Source organism: Dipteris shenzhenensis, chromosome 8, assembly GCF_047967505.1.
Source record: "Dipteris shenzhenensis isolate YYH24624 ecotype China chromosome 8, Dip_SZ_1.0, whole genome shotgun sequence".
Lineage (NCBI taxonomy): Eukaryota > Viridiplantae > Streptophyta > Polypodiopsida > Gleicheniales > Dipteridaceae > Dipteris > Dipteris shenzhenensis.
Genome location: NC_141603.1, coordinates 8,594,422 through 8,610,936, shown reverse-complemented (window position 1 = coordinate 8,610,936; position 16,515 = coordinate 8,594,422). Strand labels below are relative to the sequence as shown.

The window sequence follows — 16,515 nt, the reverse complement described above, 5'->3', positions numbered from 1 at the left end:
TAATATATGCTTATATATATATATATATATATATATATATATATATATATATATATATGAACATTTATCAATAATTGTTTGAAAATGAAGATATTATCTTTTAACCATTTCTTAAGTAAGGACCTGTTCATAATGCTATGGAAGAACAAAAGTATCACTTTCATCGCTCCAGAGTCTAGTGGAGTCAATGGCAAAGAAACCACTGTTGTCTCTCCTGACTATAGCATTGGAACCATTGCAGATAGTTCTAAACCATTTGACATCAAGAATGAAAATACTAAATCGTCTAAAATCAACTTCATAGATGTCATGTATGGTCCCACAATAATCTAACTGCGAGAAGAGAAGATTGATATCAGAAGCACTTGCTCAGCTATCTTATACGAAGTTAGCCATGACTCAACAATCTTGCTATGAAAGCACAGATATTGCTAGTGTGACATATTTTGAAAAGAAGTCTACATAATTTCAAAAAACCGAAGCTGTTTTTTAAGATCCACAAATTGTGTGCATTGGCTTGCAAAACAATTCTAGTAGGGCGAGTCATACAGTACTCCAGCTTCACAAAATCACTTTGATCCCATTATAAGGAGAAGTCAACACTCACTATAGAAGCCTTACCATCTCCTTAACTATGTACACGTATCAAGTTTGTCATTTGACAAATGAACACTTTAGCTATATAGCCTCAAGCCCTTGTTTTTACCTACAAACAGCAGGCACACCAGACTCTCAAATAACCCTTCTGAGTATATCACCTACGATTTAATAGTCCAAACCTACAAGATGATCAGGGTTCTAGCTGCATACTGGCTAACCATAGTAAACCAGGGAAAGTATATCGCTTTGTGTTACATATTTGCACAGCTGTTTCTTCTTCCTGAAAGTTGAGTATACATCATGTATGGCTGTATGTGACGTACGTCTATTAAAGAGTGTTGGTGGGAGAACCTATGTACACACACTGCTTAGCGGGGAAGAACCTCTTTCATGTGCAGGGGTGGTGAGGCAATTGCACGTGACAGGATTTGCAATCATGACTACCGGTGTTAAGCACAGTACTTTGTAAAGCAGAAATGATGACTTCGTCGTGTACCCATTGTCTCCATGACTATACCACCAGGAGTTGAGAGTAAACTGATAAGGGTCAAGTGAGACTGATCACACATCAGAAACCATTTGGTAAAAAGTATTAACAGCTGTATCCAAGATTGGGAAGTTCGAACTGACAAGAATAACTCGCACTCAGCTTCCATCTTATTTTCATTTCATATGAAAGCCTATATAAAATCTGAGAATAACAAATACAGGCTGTAGCCCTATAGTATATGTCCAAATGTGGATCCTACTAGGCTCGTGGAATTTAACAGAGCTCATCATGGCTTCTTATAAGGTTCACTTTGCACTCACAGATCCCTCATGAAATTATCAGCCATGCCAACCTGCTGCACCTTGAAGTTGAGCATTTCGTATCTGTTCCGTGACATCTGAGACCACCCCAGGTCCATGAGGAATAAAAACAGTTGAAGACTTAGAATTAGCCCCTATGTCTTTAATTGTGTCAAAATACTGAGTTACTAACACCATGTCCAGGACATCCTTTGTTGATGTATCAGGGACATTGCCTGAAAAATCCAGTACACTCTCTTTCAAGCCATCCACTATAGCTTGCCTCTGCCGAGCAACCCCCAAACCTGCAAGATACTTTGATTCTGCATCAGCCTCTGCCCGCTTCACTTGGAGAATCTTCTCTGCCTCAGCCTTCTCTTGTGCAGCAATTCTAAGCCTAGCAGCTGAAATCACACAGTTTATTAGCATAACGATAAGAAACCCCAAATATGATAAAGTACAGAAGAGGTTATTCATGACAAACGAACCTGCATTAATCTCATTCATGGCTCGCTTAACTGTTTGATCTGGTATAATGTCAACTATTAGTGTTTGCACAATCTCATAGCCATAATTCCTCATGGCCTGCACTACACAGAGCACCCAGGGGTGAGATGGCACTTGAAAAACCAACCTGTTCGAAAGACTCTCAAAACCAACCTGTTCGAAAGACTCTCTCTCTCTCTCTCTCTCTCTCTCTCTCTCATGCACAAACACATTGATGAGGACATACCCATATCTGCTCATCCCCTTATCTGCTCCCCAATGAAATTTGTAGTATACACTCAATATCGCTGTGTTTTGTTTGGGCATAGAAAAACCGGTTCTTGGTAATAGCTATGCAGCTTTGATTGTCATACTGTATCACTGGGCCTTTGGAAAATCAATGTCCTAGAGTACCTATCTGAGCCATTCAAGCCACACAACCATGGTAATTCAGATAAACTAGGTACTCTTGATATGTTTCCAAGAGTACTTCAGCCACACCATTGAGGGGTAGGGACATTTACATGGTATGGTTACGTAGGTTAGTCAATTGTAGGTTTTAATTTATATGAATAACCCAGCCCTCGTGTATTTCTAGTTGTTAGTGTTTTCGAATACACATCTTTGTGTCTTGCTTCTCCACCCCCATGTGCATGAAGGGCTGTGATTGAAGCTTCAAAGCTATAGCGAGAGAGAGAGAGAGAGAGAGAGAGAGAGAGTATTAGGTTCAATGTCAACCGCTTCCACTTCCCACGTTCTGAGATGTGCTGTGTGGGAAAAAATGACAAGAGAACAAGTAAGAGAGCAAGAATGTGTGGCCTGCCTAGATCAGTGAGATCGAATGTGTGGCCTGCCTTGATCAGTGAGATCTAGTAATCCTTATCACAACATTGACATGCCTCAAAACAATCCCACATCGAAGCCCATGAGAACACAGCTTAGTTTACTAGTTAGTCGTTGCCAAATCTATATACTGAGTTTTTGTAGGTGAGGACGGACCAGCAGAGCTGAGGCAGTTAAAAATGCTCAAGTGACGCCACATGAGGAGATGGCACACCATTTAGAGTACACCCCACACACATGACGCCTACCTCATCATTTTGTTGCCCCGGTTGCACACAAGGATTGCTTAGTTGGGTCTAACTTCTAGCACCATGTCATTCATTCTCAGATGGTTCTCCCACTCAAAAGATGATTTCCAAAGATCAAAAGTCCTTTCATCTTGCACTCACTTTGCTGCCATCTTTGGGTAAACTTTCCACGCCTTGCATCTTTGGCATCTTTGGCATCTTTGGCCAAAAGAAATCCCGCTTCACGAGATCATATGTCTTCTTGACTCCTGGATGTCCTGCACATGGGCTATCATGGCACTGTCGAATGACTCTCTGCCTAAGATCATTCTGACTAGGTACTACAACCTTGCCATTTCTTTTCAGCATACCATCCCTTATGGTATATCTTGCATATGTTTGGCCTTTTCTGGATGCCAGGTCATCCTTTTCTTCCCCGGGTCTAAACACATGAGCTTTAGGCCATAAGCTCTGGACAAACTCGTCCTTTTGGGTTTCTCTAATCTCGGTCATTAGAGCACTCTCTAATACCGTAAAACTCATATTGTGCATAATGCGAGACAACACATCAGCAACCTTATTATCCTTCCCTCTTCGGTACCGAATCGTCAAATTAAACTCCTGCATGAGCTCTGCCCACCTAGCTTGGCGGCCCCTCAAGTCAGGCTGTTTACAAAAATGTTTCAAAGTATCATGATCCACATCCACATAAAACTCTGAACCATACAAATAATGCATCCATGTTTTCAGAGCATGGATAACAGCATACAACTCCAATTCATGAGTTGGCCAATTTCTTTGAGAGGGAGAAAGCTTCTTGCTTTCAAAGGCTACTGGCCTTCCCTCTTGAAGGAGAACTGCTCCTACCGCAATGCCACTTGCATCAGTTTCCAGGAACAACGGTTTCTGGGGATCAACTATTTTTAACACCGGTCCTCTGACCACAGCTTGTTTTATGGTGTTAAAACTTTCTTGTTGATTCTGTCCCCATATAAAAGGTACTTTATCCGAGGTCAGATCAGTCAATGGCGATACTATTTCGGAATATCCTTTGATATGCCTTTGATAAAATTGGACAAATCCCAAGAATGATCGCAAAGCGGTCAGACTCTGAAGGATTGGCCAAGTCAGTATCGCAGCCACTTTCTTTGGATCCATTTCTACCCCCTCTGGAGTAATTATGAATCCTAAATATTCAAGCCTAACCATACACAGTATAGTTTTCTTTTTATTTATATAAAGACTAGCTTTCCTCCAAGTACTGAATACTATTCTTAAGTGTTCACAATGCTCAGTAATACTTTTACTGAACACTAGAATATCGTCAATAAATACTACAAACTTTCCAATATACAGACGTAGTAAATCGTTCATAAGCATGACAAATGTAGCTGGAGCATTGGTAATTCCGAAGGGCATTACCAAAAACTCATAATGACCAAACCTGCTTCTAACAGCGGTTTTATGCACATCCTCGGCTCTAATCCGGATCTGATGGTAGCCACACTTAAGAACTATCTTGCTGAAAATCACGGCTCCATGTAATGCATCTAGCAAATCATCGATCCGAGCCATCGGATACCTGTGCTTAAAAGTGATATTATTCAATGTTCTGTAATCTATACAGAGGCAAAACGTATCATCCTTTTTCTTCTTTAATATCACTGGCGAAGCAAAAGGTGAGAAACTTGGTTGAATCTGTCCCAACTTGAGGTATTCTTCCAGTTATCTATGCACCTCCGTCTCTTCAGTAAAACTCATTCTATAGGGAGGTCTATTTACAGGTTCTGCTCCCGAGATCAGTTCAATCTTATGCTGAACATTCCGCTCTGGAGGTAACCCATAAGGTAACTCATCCCTAAAACATTCAGAGAACTCCTCTGCTATAAGATTAGCCAGCTTGGCCATCTCACCACTTTGCGCAACATCAGTGCTAGCCGAAGAATCATCAACCGGCTCTACTGATGCTATACAAAGGAATAAAAACTCTTCTTGAGCTTTTCGGATTTCCATCACGGAAACCAACGGTCCCTGAGGTATATCCTTTTCACCTCGTAAGACATAAAGCACATCATTCATCTTGAATTGATATACGTGCTTTTTTCAATCAATGGCTGGATTCTTCCTAGAATGCCACGCCATACCCAAGGCTATATCTGCATGAGCAAGCTTAGTCATTTCAAAATCAAGCTTCTCAGCATAGTCCTGTATATGAAGCTCCAACTGGGTATCCCTTTGGTCCCATACTTCAGTTGAACTTCCATCTGCCATCTTGACTGTATACGCATAGTCAGATGGGCTAGTCTTTAACTTCAGCCTTTTCACGAGCTTGGAGTTAATCACATTGTGCGTTGATGCCGAGTCAAACAACACAATGACATCATGATTGGCCACTTACCCTTTCATCTTAATTAACTCCGTATCATTAAAGGCTGTATATCCCGTTGCTGCGGGCCTAGATAGGATGTTATCAGGTGCACTCGTTACTAGCTTAGCAACAAACACACATAACAAACAAGGTCCTGACCTCTGAGAAGATCCCGCTAGCTGAATCTGCATCTATTCCGCTCTGGGACTTCCCTCCATTTCCATGTCGCATTCTGAGACTACCATCTCAGCCATCCGACGATCCTTATTTCGTGGACAATCCTTCCACTGATGAGGCTGAAGGCAACTAAAACACAAGCCTTCTCTCCTCGCTTTTTCTCTTTGCTTTGGGTTTAAGGGAGACTTAGATCAAGCCCGGGCTGCCATTGGTGTTACTTTCCTCTTCACTCCAATGGTGGTACTTGATTTAGGAGTTTCAACTGGTTTCGCCTGCTTGGCTTGACCACTCGGCTAAGAACCACTCCCTTTACTAATCCACTTCTTCTTAAACCCAGATTTCTTCTGGTACCCATACTGGGTTCCAACCTGCGCAAACCCACTTGACCTGCTGCCCTTGGCATCTTCATAGTTCAGGGCTATGGCTATTGCATCATCCAACGTGTTCGCATACTTAGCCCGAACTTCCATTTTAATCCGATCATTCAATCCAAATCTGAAATCTTTCACTTGGATTGATTGACGTAGGGGTTCATCAACCTTCATTACGCTCTCTCGAAACTTATCAGTGTATTCTGCCACTGACAAATTTCTCTGACGAAGGTTCCTATACTGATCCCAAGCTCGGGATGCTTCGTCAGGAGGTAAGAAGTATTTCCTAAATTCCCTTTTAAACCCCTCCCAGGTAGTGGATGCAATACCATCTTTCTGTTGTTTAATCCACCACCGGTCCGCTGCCTCACTAAACATGTGGGTGGCCTCGCGGATTTTCTTGATATCATTTTTTATTTCACAAATGGCGAACGCCTCGTCCCATTTGTGTAACCAGGCCTCAATGACATCAGAACTACGGTCATTCATCCGACCAGAATACTTTTCCGGCCTATAATTGGCAATATTAGGTACTTTAGCCTTCCTAGGCTCGACCGTATGGATACTAGACTCCGGTGGCCTCGCGGATTTTCTTGATATCAGCCTCGCGGATTTTCTTGATATCATTTTTGATTTCACAAATGGCGAACGCCTCGTCCCATTTGTGTAACCAGGCCTCAATGACATCAGAACTACGGTCATTCATCCGACCAGAATACTTTTCCGGCCTATAATTGGCAATATTAGGTACTTTAGCCTTCCTAGGCTCGACCGTATGGATACTAGACTCCGGTTCCATTGGAGCCTTTCCTTTCTCATCTCGAGAAGGTCTGACAGACATACTGTGTATCACTCTTCTAAGTTCAGACTGCCCTGCATTTGCCTGTAACTGTTGCGCTAATAACTGCTGCAAGGCATCCTCAAGTAATGCAATCCTGCCAGATAAGGTGTGAACTACTGGGCGCGACACCTGCTGAGTCCGCCGACTCCTGACTCTACAGGGTCCATCCTGGAAGCTCCTTCTTCTGCTTCCATTCAGGTCAATGGGTGTTTTGATTTTTATTTTATTTTTTATTTTTTAACACCGCTAGAACACTGTATTTACAAACCGACAAAACTCAGTGTACTGGCACTCTGACACAATTCTCTATTCTAGGGAATACCTGCAATCCCACATGCACCCTGACTAGGCATTTGACCCATGCATAACCCAAATACTGCTTTTCCCTACACTAGGGAAATTCCTGCAAATCAACTCTGACTGAAGCACACAGGCATAGTCTCAAAGACTGTCCACAAAATCTTTTTTTTTTTTTTTGGAGAAGCCAAAAAAATTCCCAAGTCTGCTACAACTACTAACACATCTATGGCATCTTCTCCTTCATGCAACCTGGCAACCCACGAAAACCTAATCTGTTTCTAACAAAACAGAAATGACAAAAACAAAGGGAAAAATGGGTAAAGTGCTCCTTGGTCTATGAATTCGATGTTAAGGAATCCCAATCAGATCATTATTTCTCTCACTCTTGCTTTTTCGCCAACCGTCCCAAAATTTGTGTGGCTTATCAACCGTCGCATATCCCGCGCCTACGCTCTCTGGCTACGTGACTGACTAGCTCGTAATAAATTTTGACCTGCTTCCCTAACGGACTCACAGTCATAGCCCTCCAAGGTCACGTAGACAGCTCATCGACCGAACCAAATCCGTTCTATGGTGCCTTTGGTGAACCATGTAGCTTCATAGCGATCAGGAGGTTCCGGTCGATCTCTTTGTGAATTAGCCAACGGAAGAATAGCTTGCGAAAGGCGCCTACTCTATCCGCTGGTTCGCGTAGGAGTGAGCTAAATTTTAATTCCAAGTTATTTGCGTAGGCCAGGAGAGCATCGATGCTGAGACCCAAATATTCGCCCACGCTTGTGATTCACGCGCAACACCGCTTATCGCGTCGAAGGGCTTCACTATTGGCCATCCCGCAAGAATGCCATCGAGACCTCTCTTGGCACCGCACAAATACTACCGTCGACCTCGCCTGTCACGAATTTCATAGCTTGGCGAATTCGGCCGTCCGTACGCTCTTGCCGCCCAGCCTGAACGCTAACCTCTTCATACGTAATCCCCTCGTCCACCTGAGCTCTAATACCAAATGACACATACTTATCCTCTTCTTTACTACTGCAGATCACGGGAGTAGCACCAACTAAATTCCACCCAACCAATTCCTGTTAAAGCGTGAGAGCTCTCAGAGAAATCGAAATCAGAGAAAATCACGTAAAAGTCCATTCTCCTTCTCTCACTAACTCCAACGAGCCCCATCTCCCTAGATGGATCTAGATGCCACATGTCATCATCATAGGGCCTTTCCTAATGCATCTTTTCACCCCTCTCTTGGGATACTTTAATTTCCTTTGCCCCTAGGCACATTGCTTGCATTAGGCCCTTAGCCTTAGATCCACCTAGTCTAGTGCTATCAACCCTCACCTAAGACCTTGACATTAATTCCCTGCCGATCATTTACATGAAGCGCAAACAAATATATTACAAACGTAGATCCTTAAGGGAAATGTCGGCTGATTCTTCCGAGGTCATGCCACCTCAGCTAGAGCGTAACAACCCTTCAACATGACCCTTCCCATATAAATTTAGTACCGACTATCACTTTTGAAGTCTCATTACTTCTAGTTTGTTCTTGTTGGTCCATAGACCATGCAGCCTTATATACATAAATACATACAAACATTATATACATGCAGGGCACACACAAGCCTTATATGATGTGTGTGTAAAGTTGTAGATGTGGATGTGTATGTGTATGTGCATACACACGCGTGTGTTTTTCCCTCTTTTTCTATACATCAATAAAGAAAAGTCGCTTAATATTGCAAACGGACGGCTTACTTTGTCAAGTTCATGTGCAACAGTCTTGGCAATATCATTTTTCTGTTTGAAACAATCGTCTAGATTCATCCTTGGCACGCTGGATCTCACAACTGGCAAAACTTGGGAGTTAAGAATGACGTACAATACTTGAAACACATACATTTTACTGCAGAAGCTAATTTCGGATCATGTTATTTCCATATGAAAGGCACCTAAGTACTTTGAAAAGCAAACTTTTGTGCTTACCATCAAAGACATAGGATTGGATCTGTCCTTTCGCATTAGTGAGTTTGTAAAATGCCTCTCTTGCATTTTCTGGAAGAACACGATACAGAACTGAAGCCACCACGGTGACGAACACATTATCCTGAAAAAGTATACGTTCACAACACGGCCCATACTGTCCTCATATGTATCCTTCAACAACAGGAACAAAGGTATGAGATGCCGTCATTCGTAAAAATATGCCGACCTTAGTTTTCGTTTCACAGTGCACGTTCAGCTGCTGTACACGCAAAGATAAAGTCCCAGGAACATTGCTCCCACAACACCAGTTTACACAATGGAAGCCAGGGTTAAGAACTTCTTCAAATTTGCCCCATCTTTCTCGGACGGCTACGCTTGCCTGGTTAACTTGCATGCAACAGCACAGCTGGCCCATCCTGGTTACGACTGCAGAGAGAACGAAGTCAAATGACTTTGGCTCCAGTGGAGCGTCAAAACAGCTGAGGAAAGAGGATCGATCTTCGTTCCAGCAAGATACACCTGCAAAACGCTCAATGAAAATCGGAAATTAAAAGATTGTGTGCTGCAAAGCCTTATATGGCAATTGTTAACTTAATCTAAACACAGCACTTACAAAAGACGCGAGGCAAATCATAAAGAGAAAGTTACTTTTATGTCTATCAAGCAACGGATGGTGCCCACGAAAAGCTCCACAAAAGGAGTAGAAGAGGTTACACGTCAAGTATATATGGATTTGGAAAACAAATCTCTCTCTCTCTCTCTCTCTCTCTCTCTCTCTCTCTCACACAGGCAACCTCGATACACGTATATATTATATGGACAAAAAATCTCTCTCTCAGGCAACCTCTATACAATACTACAAATCTCTCTCTCTCTCTCTCTCTCTCTCACAGATCATTAAAGTGATCTCTCAGGCACCCATTAATGTAAACTTTTAAACTTCAATTTCCGATCTCCTTGTCCTTGATGCGGACTTACATGCACGCAAGCTTGCAACAATGTATGGAAGATCACGTTGCTTGCCTTGTATGGATGTAATCAGTAGGCTCTTGAAACTAGTGACGAGGGCGGATCGAGGACTTACCAAAACAAGGGCCAAGACTCGGGGGTGATGGATTATGATTGCATGTTAATCATGTTATAAACTTATAAAGTTGGCAAATGTTGAAAATTAGAAACTCGGACGTCCTCGTGGGAATGTGGGTTTGGCCTCCCATGCGTCCTAAAGACCATGCCAACATCGTGTGGCCGCCGTGCGTCCTACGAGTTCGTTTCCAAAGTTGGACTGGCAAATATGCTAGCCTCCTACCACATAGGCAACTCGTGAGAATGGATGCCATCCTTTGCTTGTGCCTCCATATTTGCCTGCACTGTCGGACATCCAGCCCATCCAGGCGTTGTTGTTGCTTGCAAATCCATTGTTGCATGTGAATTATAGGCTGGATGGAGGGCAAGCCTAATTTGCCCGGGTGGAGAAGACATATGCCGAACCTTGGCATTACAAAAATAGTGGCAAGCCATGGGAACAACTCAAGCCATGGCAAAAAGAGGCAATTTGCCATACATGGGAATGGCATGCACACAGGGCAGCCTCAACCGGCTGTCCACAACCCAAGCATGTGCAACTAGGTGCCCAAAATTTTGCGCTGGCAATGGCATTTAAACCCCTGCACCAAGTGGGCCATCCTTATTTGCTTTATATTATTCCGTTCTTTTTTGCCTGCCAAAAGGCAAATGCCTACTCCAACTACCAACCATTCGGATTGCAACTTAGATTTTGTTTCATTGCAACATGATTTCGCTTCAATTCGAATTTCTCACTGATCCCCTCCATCTTTCTCATATGCCACGCTCAACGACTTCCGGCTCCCTCATGCATTCTGTGCGAAAATTAGATACACTCATCTGGTTGACATGGGTACCACCCCACAAGGGACAAATTTTGGTTAATTTGAAACTATGTTGAACTTTCAGGTGCCTCACACTGTTAGCTTAGCGCCTCTCTTCTCTACCATTTTTACATATATCTAGAATATTTCCATCAATTGGAATCGATTGTACCTTCCGTGCTTATGACAATTTGGTCTTACTTTTCTTACGCTAAGGATTTTCTTCAATCTCGAGTGTGTTAACCTCTTATACATTTGTGGTGTTTCCTTTACTCTTCTGCACTTCATTGTAAGTCCGCTCCGAGCGAATCCCCTGAGATACATTTCGTGTTAACCTCTTATACATTTGTGCACTTCATTGTAACTTGTAAGCCCACTCAGAGCGAATCCCCTAAGATACATTTCGCAAAACACATCCCGACTGTAGGAGTCGAATAGACAACTACAACAACCCACAATCGCTTCTCTAGGATAGGTCAAAATTAACGTTGTTTGCAAGAAACAACTTTAAAGGATAGCACTTTCTTTACTGAAAATAAAATGTAAGTGATGGCTACTTCACACAATCTATGGGGAATGTGTAAACGAAGTGTAAACCATCAGAAGTAATTTTTAAAAGCATTGGTTTCTATGCTTTCAAGACTCATCATTGCACCCATTGAGGATCGACTCCTCTTGGCAAGCCAAGTGAGTTTTCACCTTGTTTTATCTTTGTATGAATGGGCACTCAGTGTGCAATGATAGAACGCTAGTCTCTCATGGTGGAAGGTACGAGGGTGGTGTGTATCTGTGCTGAGTTTGGTAATTCACGCAGGATGTCTCCTACTGCCCGGTGGACTATGGGTGAGTAAGTGTGTATTTTTTTTTCTAAAGGTCACAAGTTTTCCCCCAGTTTTCCAATAAACATAAATAGGGTTTTTTTGAAAAAGGTGTGAATATCATCATGGAAATTTTTCTTGGAATTTAGTGTCAATATTTTCGTCGAGATTCTTGTCAAAGTTTCTCTAGATTGAGCCTTTGCGCACATCTTTTGGGTTTATGCATAAGCTCTCTCATATCAACTACTACATCACTAGCCCTCCACCATGGTGTAGGTATCCCGTATCCCATTTCTTCCCACTTGCACACACAAATGATAAACTTTGTGAGTGCTTTGTGCTCAATTATTAAGTTCTCATGAAGCACTCTATTTTCTCCAACAATGTGCAGTTGAAGGGGAGCTTAAGCTAGAAGGGTTTCAATTGCAACTAGGTTGCAACTCTACTTGTTGCAAACCTGATGTATTTGATTCATACATGTATGTATAATGAAAACCAATAAACATAATGCATATGAGGTTGGCAAGGTACAGCAACAAAGCATTGATATAGTCTTACAAATCTGATCTATTCAATTCATATTTATGTATATACAACACCAACAAATATAATGAATCAGTGAGGCTACATAGGATGACAAGGTAGACAACAAAACATTACTATCATTTTTATTTAGAACCTGGGATGGGGAACAAAAGGTAGAGAGTATGAGGGAGGGTTAGAGAGAAAGGAGAGCCCACGATGGAGACAAAGGGGACATATATTAACGTAGAAATGATACAAGAGTGGCCAATGGGGGAGAATCTTCTCTCAAAGATCTCTCAAGCCCTCCTTTTATAGCCAATGTCAACATTATTTAATCAACCTCTCACATGTGGAAGGTGGCATGGGGTATCTTTTATGTAAAAGTAAGGGCCAAAACCCCTCAATTGAGTGTGACAACTCTTAGCCTCTATTTCCTAGAAAATCAAATCCCAATCTCCCATGTCAAAAGTTTGTGACACATGTGCATGGACCCTTTTGCAATACTAAAACACACAAATGAGACTTCAGAGGAATAGTGGACGGTTGGCACAAAGATGTTGGCCACCTCAACCTACTTTTCCCTATATAAAATACTATGTCATGGATTATGCCCAATCATCCACTCAATGCACTCATGGGGCCATCCATATGAAAGGATAGGAAGAATAGCCTGAGCTTTGTCACCTTAACCATGGTTCATGTGCCCTCTTATTTTGAGTTATGCAATCCATATCATATTACTACTTTCAAAATAGCTTCAACATTATCACACATTTACCCTCCCAGTGTCGGATGTGTCGAATTCCCATGCCTGAGTAAGTTTGGATATGCAAGCCATATCATATTACTCACATTCAAAATAGCTTCAACATTATCACACATATTTCCTCCCCCTCCCCTCCCCCTACCAAGTATGGGATGTGTTCTCGATGTGTTCCCTTCCCATGCCTGAGTTAGGTTTGGATATGGAAGCACTCTTAAGATTAAGCTCTTGGTCCAAATACTTTCCTACATCTTAATCATCACATCCAATGAATAGTGAAAGATTACCATGTCATATCTACTTGTATAGCCCTCATAGAGCACCAAAGCCGTTGAAATCAGCCCCTAGAGATTGCACACTACTTTGTCAATCCCCTCATGGACCATCAAACCTTTCACGTATCCCTACAAGAGTTTAGACCTTCTCATTAATCCCTCATGCACCATGGCAAGGTAGATCCCTCATGCTTGCATTCATGCCTTCACACATACATCACTCAAGTCAAGTCAAAATCCAAGTAGAATCTCCATTTAGAATTTGTCACATTATAAGATACATAGTACACCCACAAATCTTCCTGGGGAAGTTTTTCTCCAACCTAGAGTAACTGCCTTGGTATATTCCTACATGATCACCCAACAGTCCCATAAAATAGATGCTTACAAACCCCCCTAAAGTGATCAGTGATCAATTATAAGGTAAGAACCTAACATCAATCACCAAAAGGAAGTAAGTTTAAAAGCTTGCAAAAGCCTTCAAAATGCAAAGCCTTGGTGAAGATATCATGCACATTATAGCCTCACTCCCATTTATGTTGCACCTAGATTATATAGTTCTTTTACTTGCTTATTTGGCTTGCCTTGCCATGGTCCATCTAGGGCTTTATTTGGAATATCACCATGGAATGTAAGCAAGAAGAGTGGATGGGGTAAATGGTTTTTGGCAAGGCATGAGAGGACCCAATCTGGGTTTGAGGGTTTGGGATGAAGGCCCTGGTCCTAATCTCTGTATAAGAACACACATGGGTGAGCGTGTGGTGTGGCATGAAGTCCATCTTTGAAGTCGGATAATCTTGGCTCTCTTGCTCTCTTGTCTTTCATGTTTTAGACGCCCTTATTTCTTCCATGAGTATCATTAGGAGTGAGTTATTGCTGGTATTTTCAATCATATCAATCGTGGTAACCCATACACTATTGGGCTTGTACTTTGAGATTATAACAGCTACACATCCTAGGTTGAAAAATAATTAAAACATCTCTCCAACTCTTTTGCCTTCTATGGGTAGTGGTCATTTATATTCTCAACAATGCTCGATTTTCCAATTTTCTACAAGGTTTTTCTACCACCAACAGTACACATCAGCATTCTATTACTTTTGTTTGTAGCCAAGTGCTTAAGCTATTGTCACAAGAGTCGATTGAAGAAGGTACTATCTATGGTTTAAGCTCCTTTGCAGATGTTGTTTAGTGTTCCAATACATTGCTGTAGTAGTTCTTGAGCTCTGTTCTTGTTGAGAGGCCTGAAAAATAGAACAAAGATGGTCGTTTCATGCTCTTTTTAGTCTACAACCAATTATTCTCCTTAGTTGTGATGACACATTAATTTCTTTGAAGGAGAGAGCTTCTTTACTTGACACGTGGCTGCGTTTTTCAATCATAGCCTAATCTCGTCTCTAAGGTTCTAAAGCAAGTCAATTTATAGTTGATTCAACCTTTTCTCCAACTTTTCAAGGCATTTAAAGGGCTGGTTGTGGTGGCACTGGTTGGTTGTTCTTGCCCGTATTTTTCTTGCATGTTTTCTTCATTGAGGCAATTGTAAAATATCAATTCCTTTGGGAGTATTTGGCAAATTGATCAAATTTATGTAGGTTTTTAGGTGGCTATTTAGCTAACATGGTAGTAGGGTAGCTTCTATAGGATGATTCTAGCTCTTTCACGTGAAAGCTGAGCAATTAGATGTCATTTTTAGTGTTATTCCAAGGATGTAGTGTAGCTTTTCCAACTTGGGGGGCTAGCATCACATAGCATTTTTGATTGGGTGTGAGTTGATACAATCCAAGATTGTGTGGCTTTCATGGATGGCATAAAGTGTAGAGAAAGTAGGGCCTAAGTTCTCACAACATGGTGGAAGGGCTCACACAAGGAGAAATGCTCTAGAATGAAATGTGATAGATAAGAGATCAAGAGAGCCAAGGTTATCCAGCTTCAAATATGGACTTCATTCCACAGCACACATGTCACCCATGTGTGTTCTTATACAAAGATTAGGATTAGGGTCCTCATCCACAAATCCTCAAACCCACATCTCATTGGATCCTCATATGCTTAGCCAAAAACCACTCACCCCATGCACTCTTCTTGCTTACATTTCATGGAGATATCCCAACATCCCCTGTCAATGCCAACATGTGGCACACATGATGAGAGCATTGCATACTCACCTTCATTCATTACAAGATTACAATGCATGTGGCAAGAACATGTATTCAAAATGCCAATGTTACAACATACATACTCCCCTTACACTTAGAAAATTCCATCTGAGTTGTAATTTGATGAGATTACAAAATTTCATGCCTCACATGGTTTCGTGCAATCTTTTGCAAGGTTACCTATTTCAACACAATGATAACATATTTTTTGTGTTTGGTCTTTTAAGAAACAATGGGCCTCATCAAGACCCTTATTTTTGCAAAAAGTTACACTTAAAACCATGAAGAAACTTATGTTTCTTAACATGGCCCATCGATAAGGCTTGCCCTTGTGGATATAGATGCACCATCTCTTTTCTTTTCTCTTATGTTTCTCTCCTCCTTGAGCAAAGAACTAATAATTATTTCCAAATTGGGGTCGTGGTGATGCCTTAAGGTTATGACGAGGCTCTCATAGGATTTGGTCATGCTCTTTAAGATCACTATAATTACGTCCTATTCTTCCACCTTTGTATCTATGGTGGCCAATTGAGTTGCAATACTATGGAGCTCCATAATAAAATCACTTAACTTTCCATTTTCAGAAAAGCATAGACCAAATAATTTGACTTTGAGTGCGATGTGGGAATGCTTGGCACCCCACATATAGAGTCGATCCAACTCATTCCAAGCACTCCAATAAGACATAGGCCCTACCACCAAATAAATGAGCTTAGGGTGTAGATTGAGTGCTATAATGAGTAATGCTTTCTCTGTGATGTCCTCTTTGTTGTTTGTATGTGAATTTTCTTGGATCCCTTGACATAATGGCCATAGAACTTTATACATCAAGAGGTACTTTGACTTGGGTTTGCCACATATGAAACCCTTCCCCATCAAACAATTTGATGGTCCGAAATGAAATTCCATTTGTCAATATTTTGTAACCATATGCAGCATATATTGTCATAAAGAACCATTAATGGTAGTAAAAAGTCTTCTTAATCTTATATCCAGTTTAGATCACCACTTTCAAGAGATTATGCATGTATAATAGCAATTATTAAAGATAATGTAATTCATTAGCATAAAAAATATTCACAAGCATTCATTCAACCAAAGTTG

The 16,515-nt window shown here is 41.5% G+C and overlaps 1 protein-coding gene across 3 annotated transcripts; it reads right to left on the bottom strand.

Annotated features, from left to right (window-relative positions):
• Positions 1-704: 704 nt before the first annotated feature.
• Positions 705-10,090, bottom strand: LOC147899061 (hypersensitive-induced reaction 1 protein-like). Of its 3 annotated transcripts, none has more exons than XM_087377888.1 (6): positions 10,070-10,090; positions 9,212-9,514; positions 8,986-9,106; positions 8,758-8,849; positions 1,878-1,974; positions 705-1,793 (listed from the first exon to the last, which is right to left on the bottom strand). In XM_087377888.1, the coding sequence occupies exons 2-6, from the start codon at positions 9,398-9,400 to the stop codon at positions 1,429-1,431; spliced, it is 864 nt and encodes a 287-aa protein (XP_087234014.1). In that variant the 5' UTR covers positions 9,401-9,514; positions 10,070-10,090; the 3' UTR covers positions 705-1,428. The 3 variants fall into 3 exon arrangements, with proteins under 3 accessions (XP_087234014.1, XP_087234015.1, XP_087234013.1); XM_087377889.1 differs by lacking the exon at positions 10,070-10,090 and adding an exon at positions 9,634-9,700 and having other exon boundaries at positions 9,212-9,504; XM_087377887.1 differs by lacking the exon at positions 10,070-10,090 and adding an exon at positions 9,599-9,644.
• Between the last annotated feature and the right edge of the window lie 6,425 nt (positions 10,091-16,515).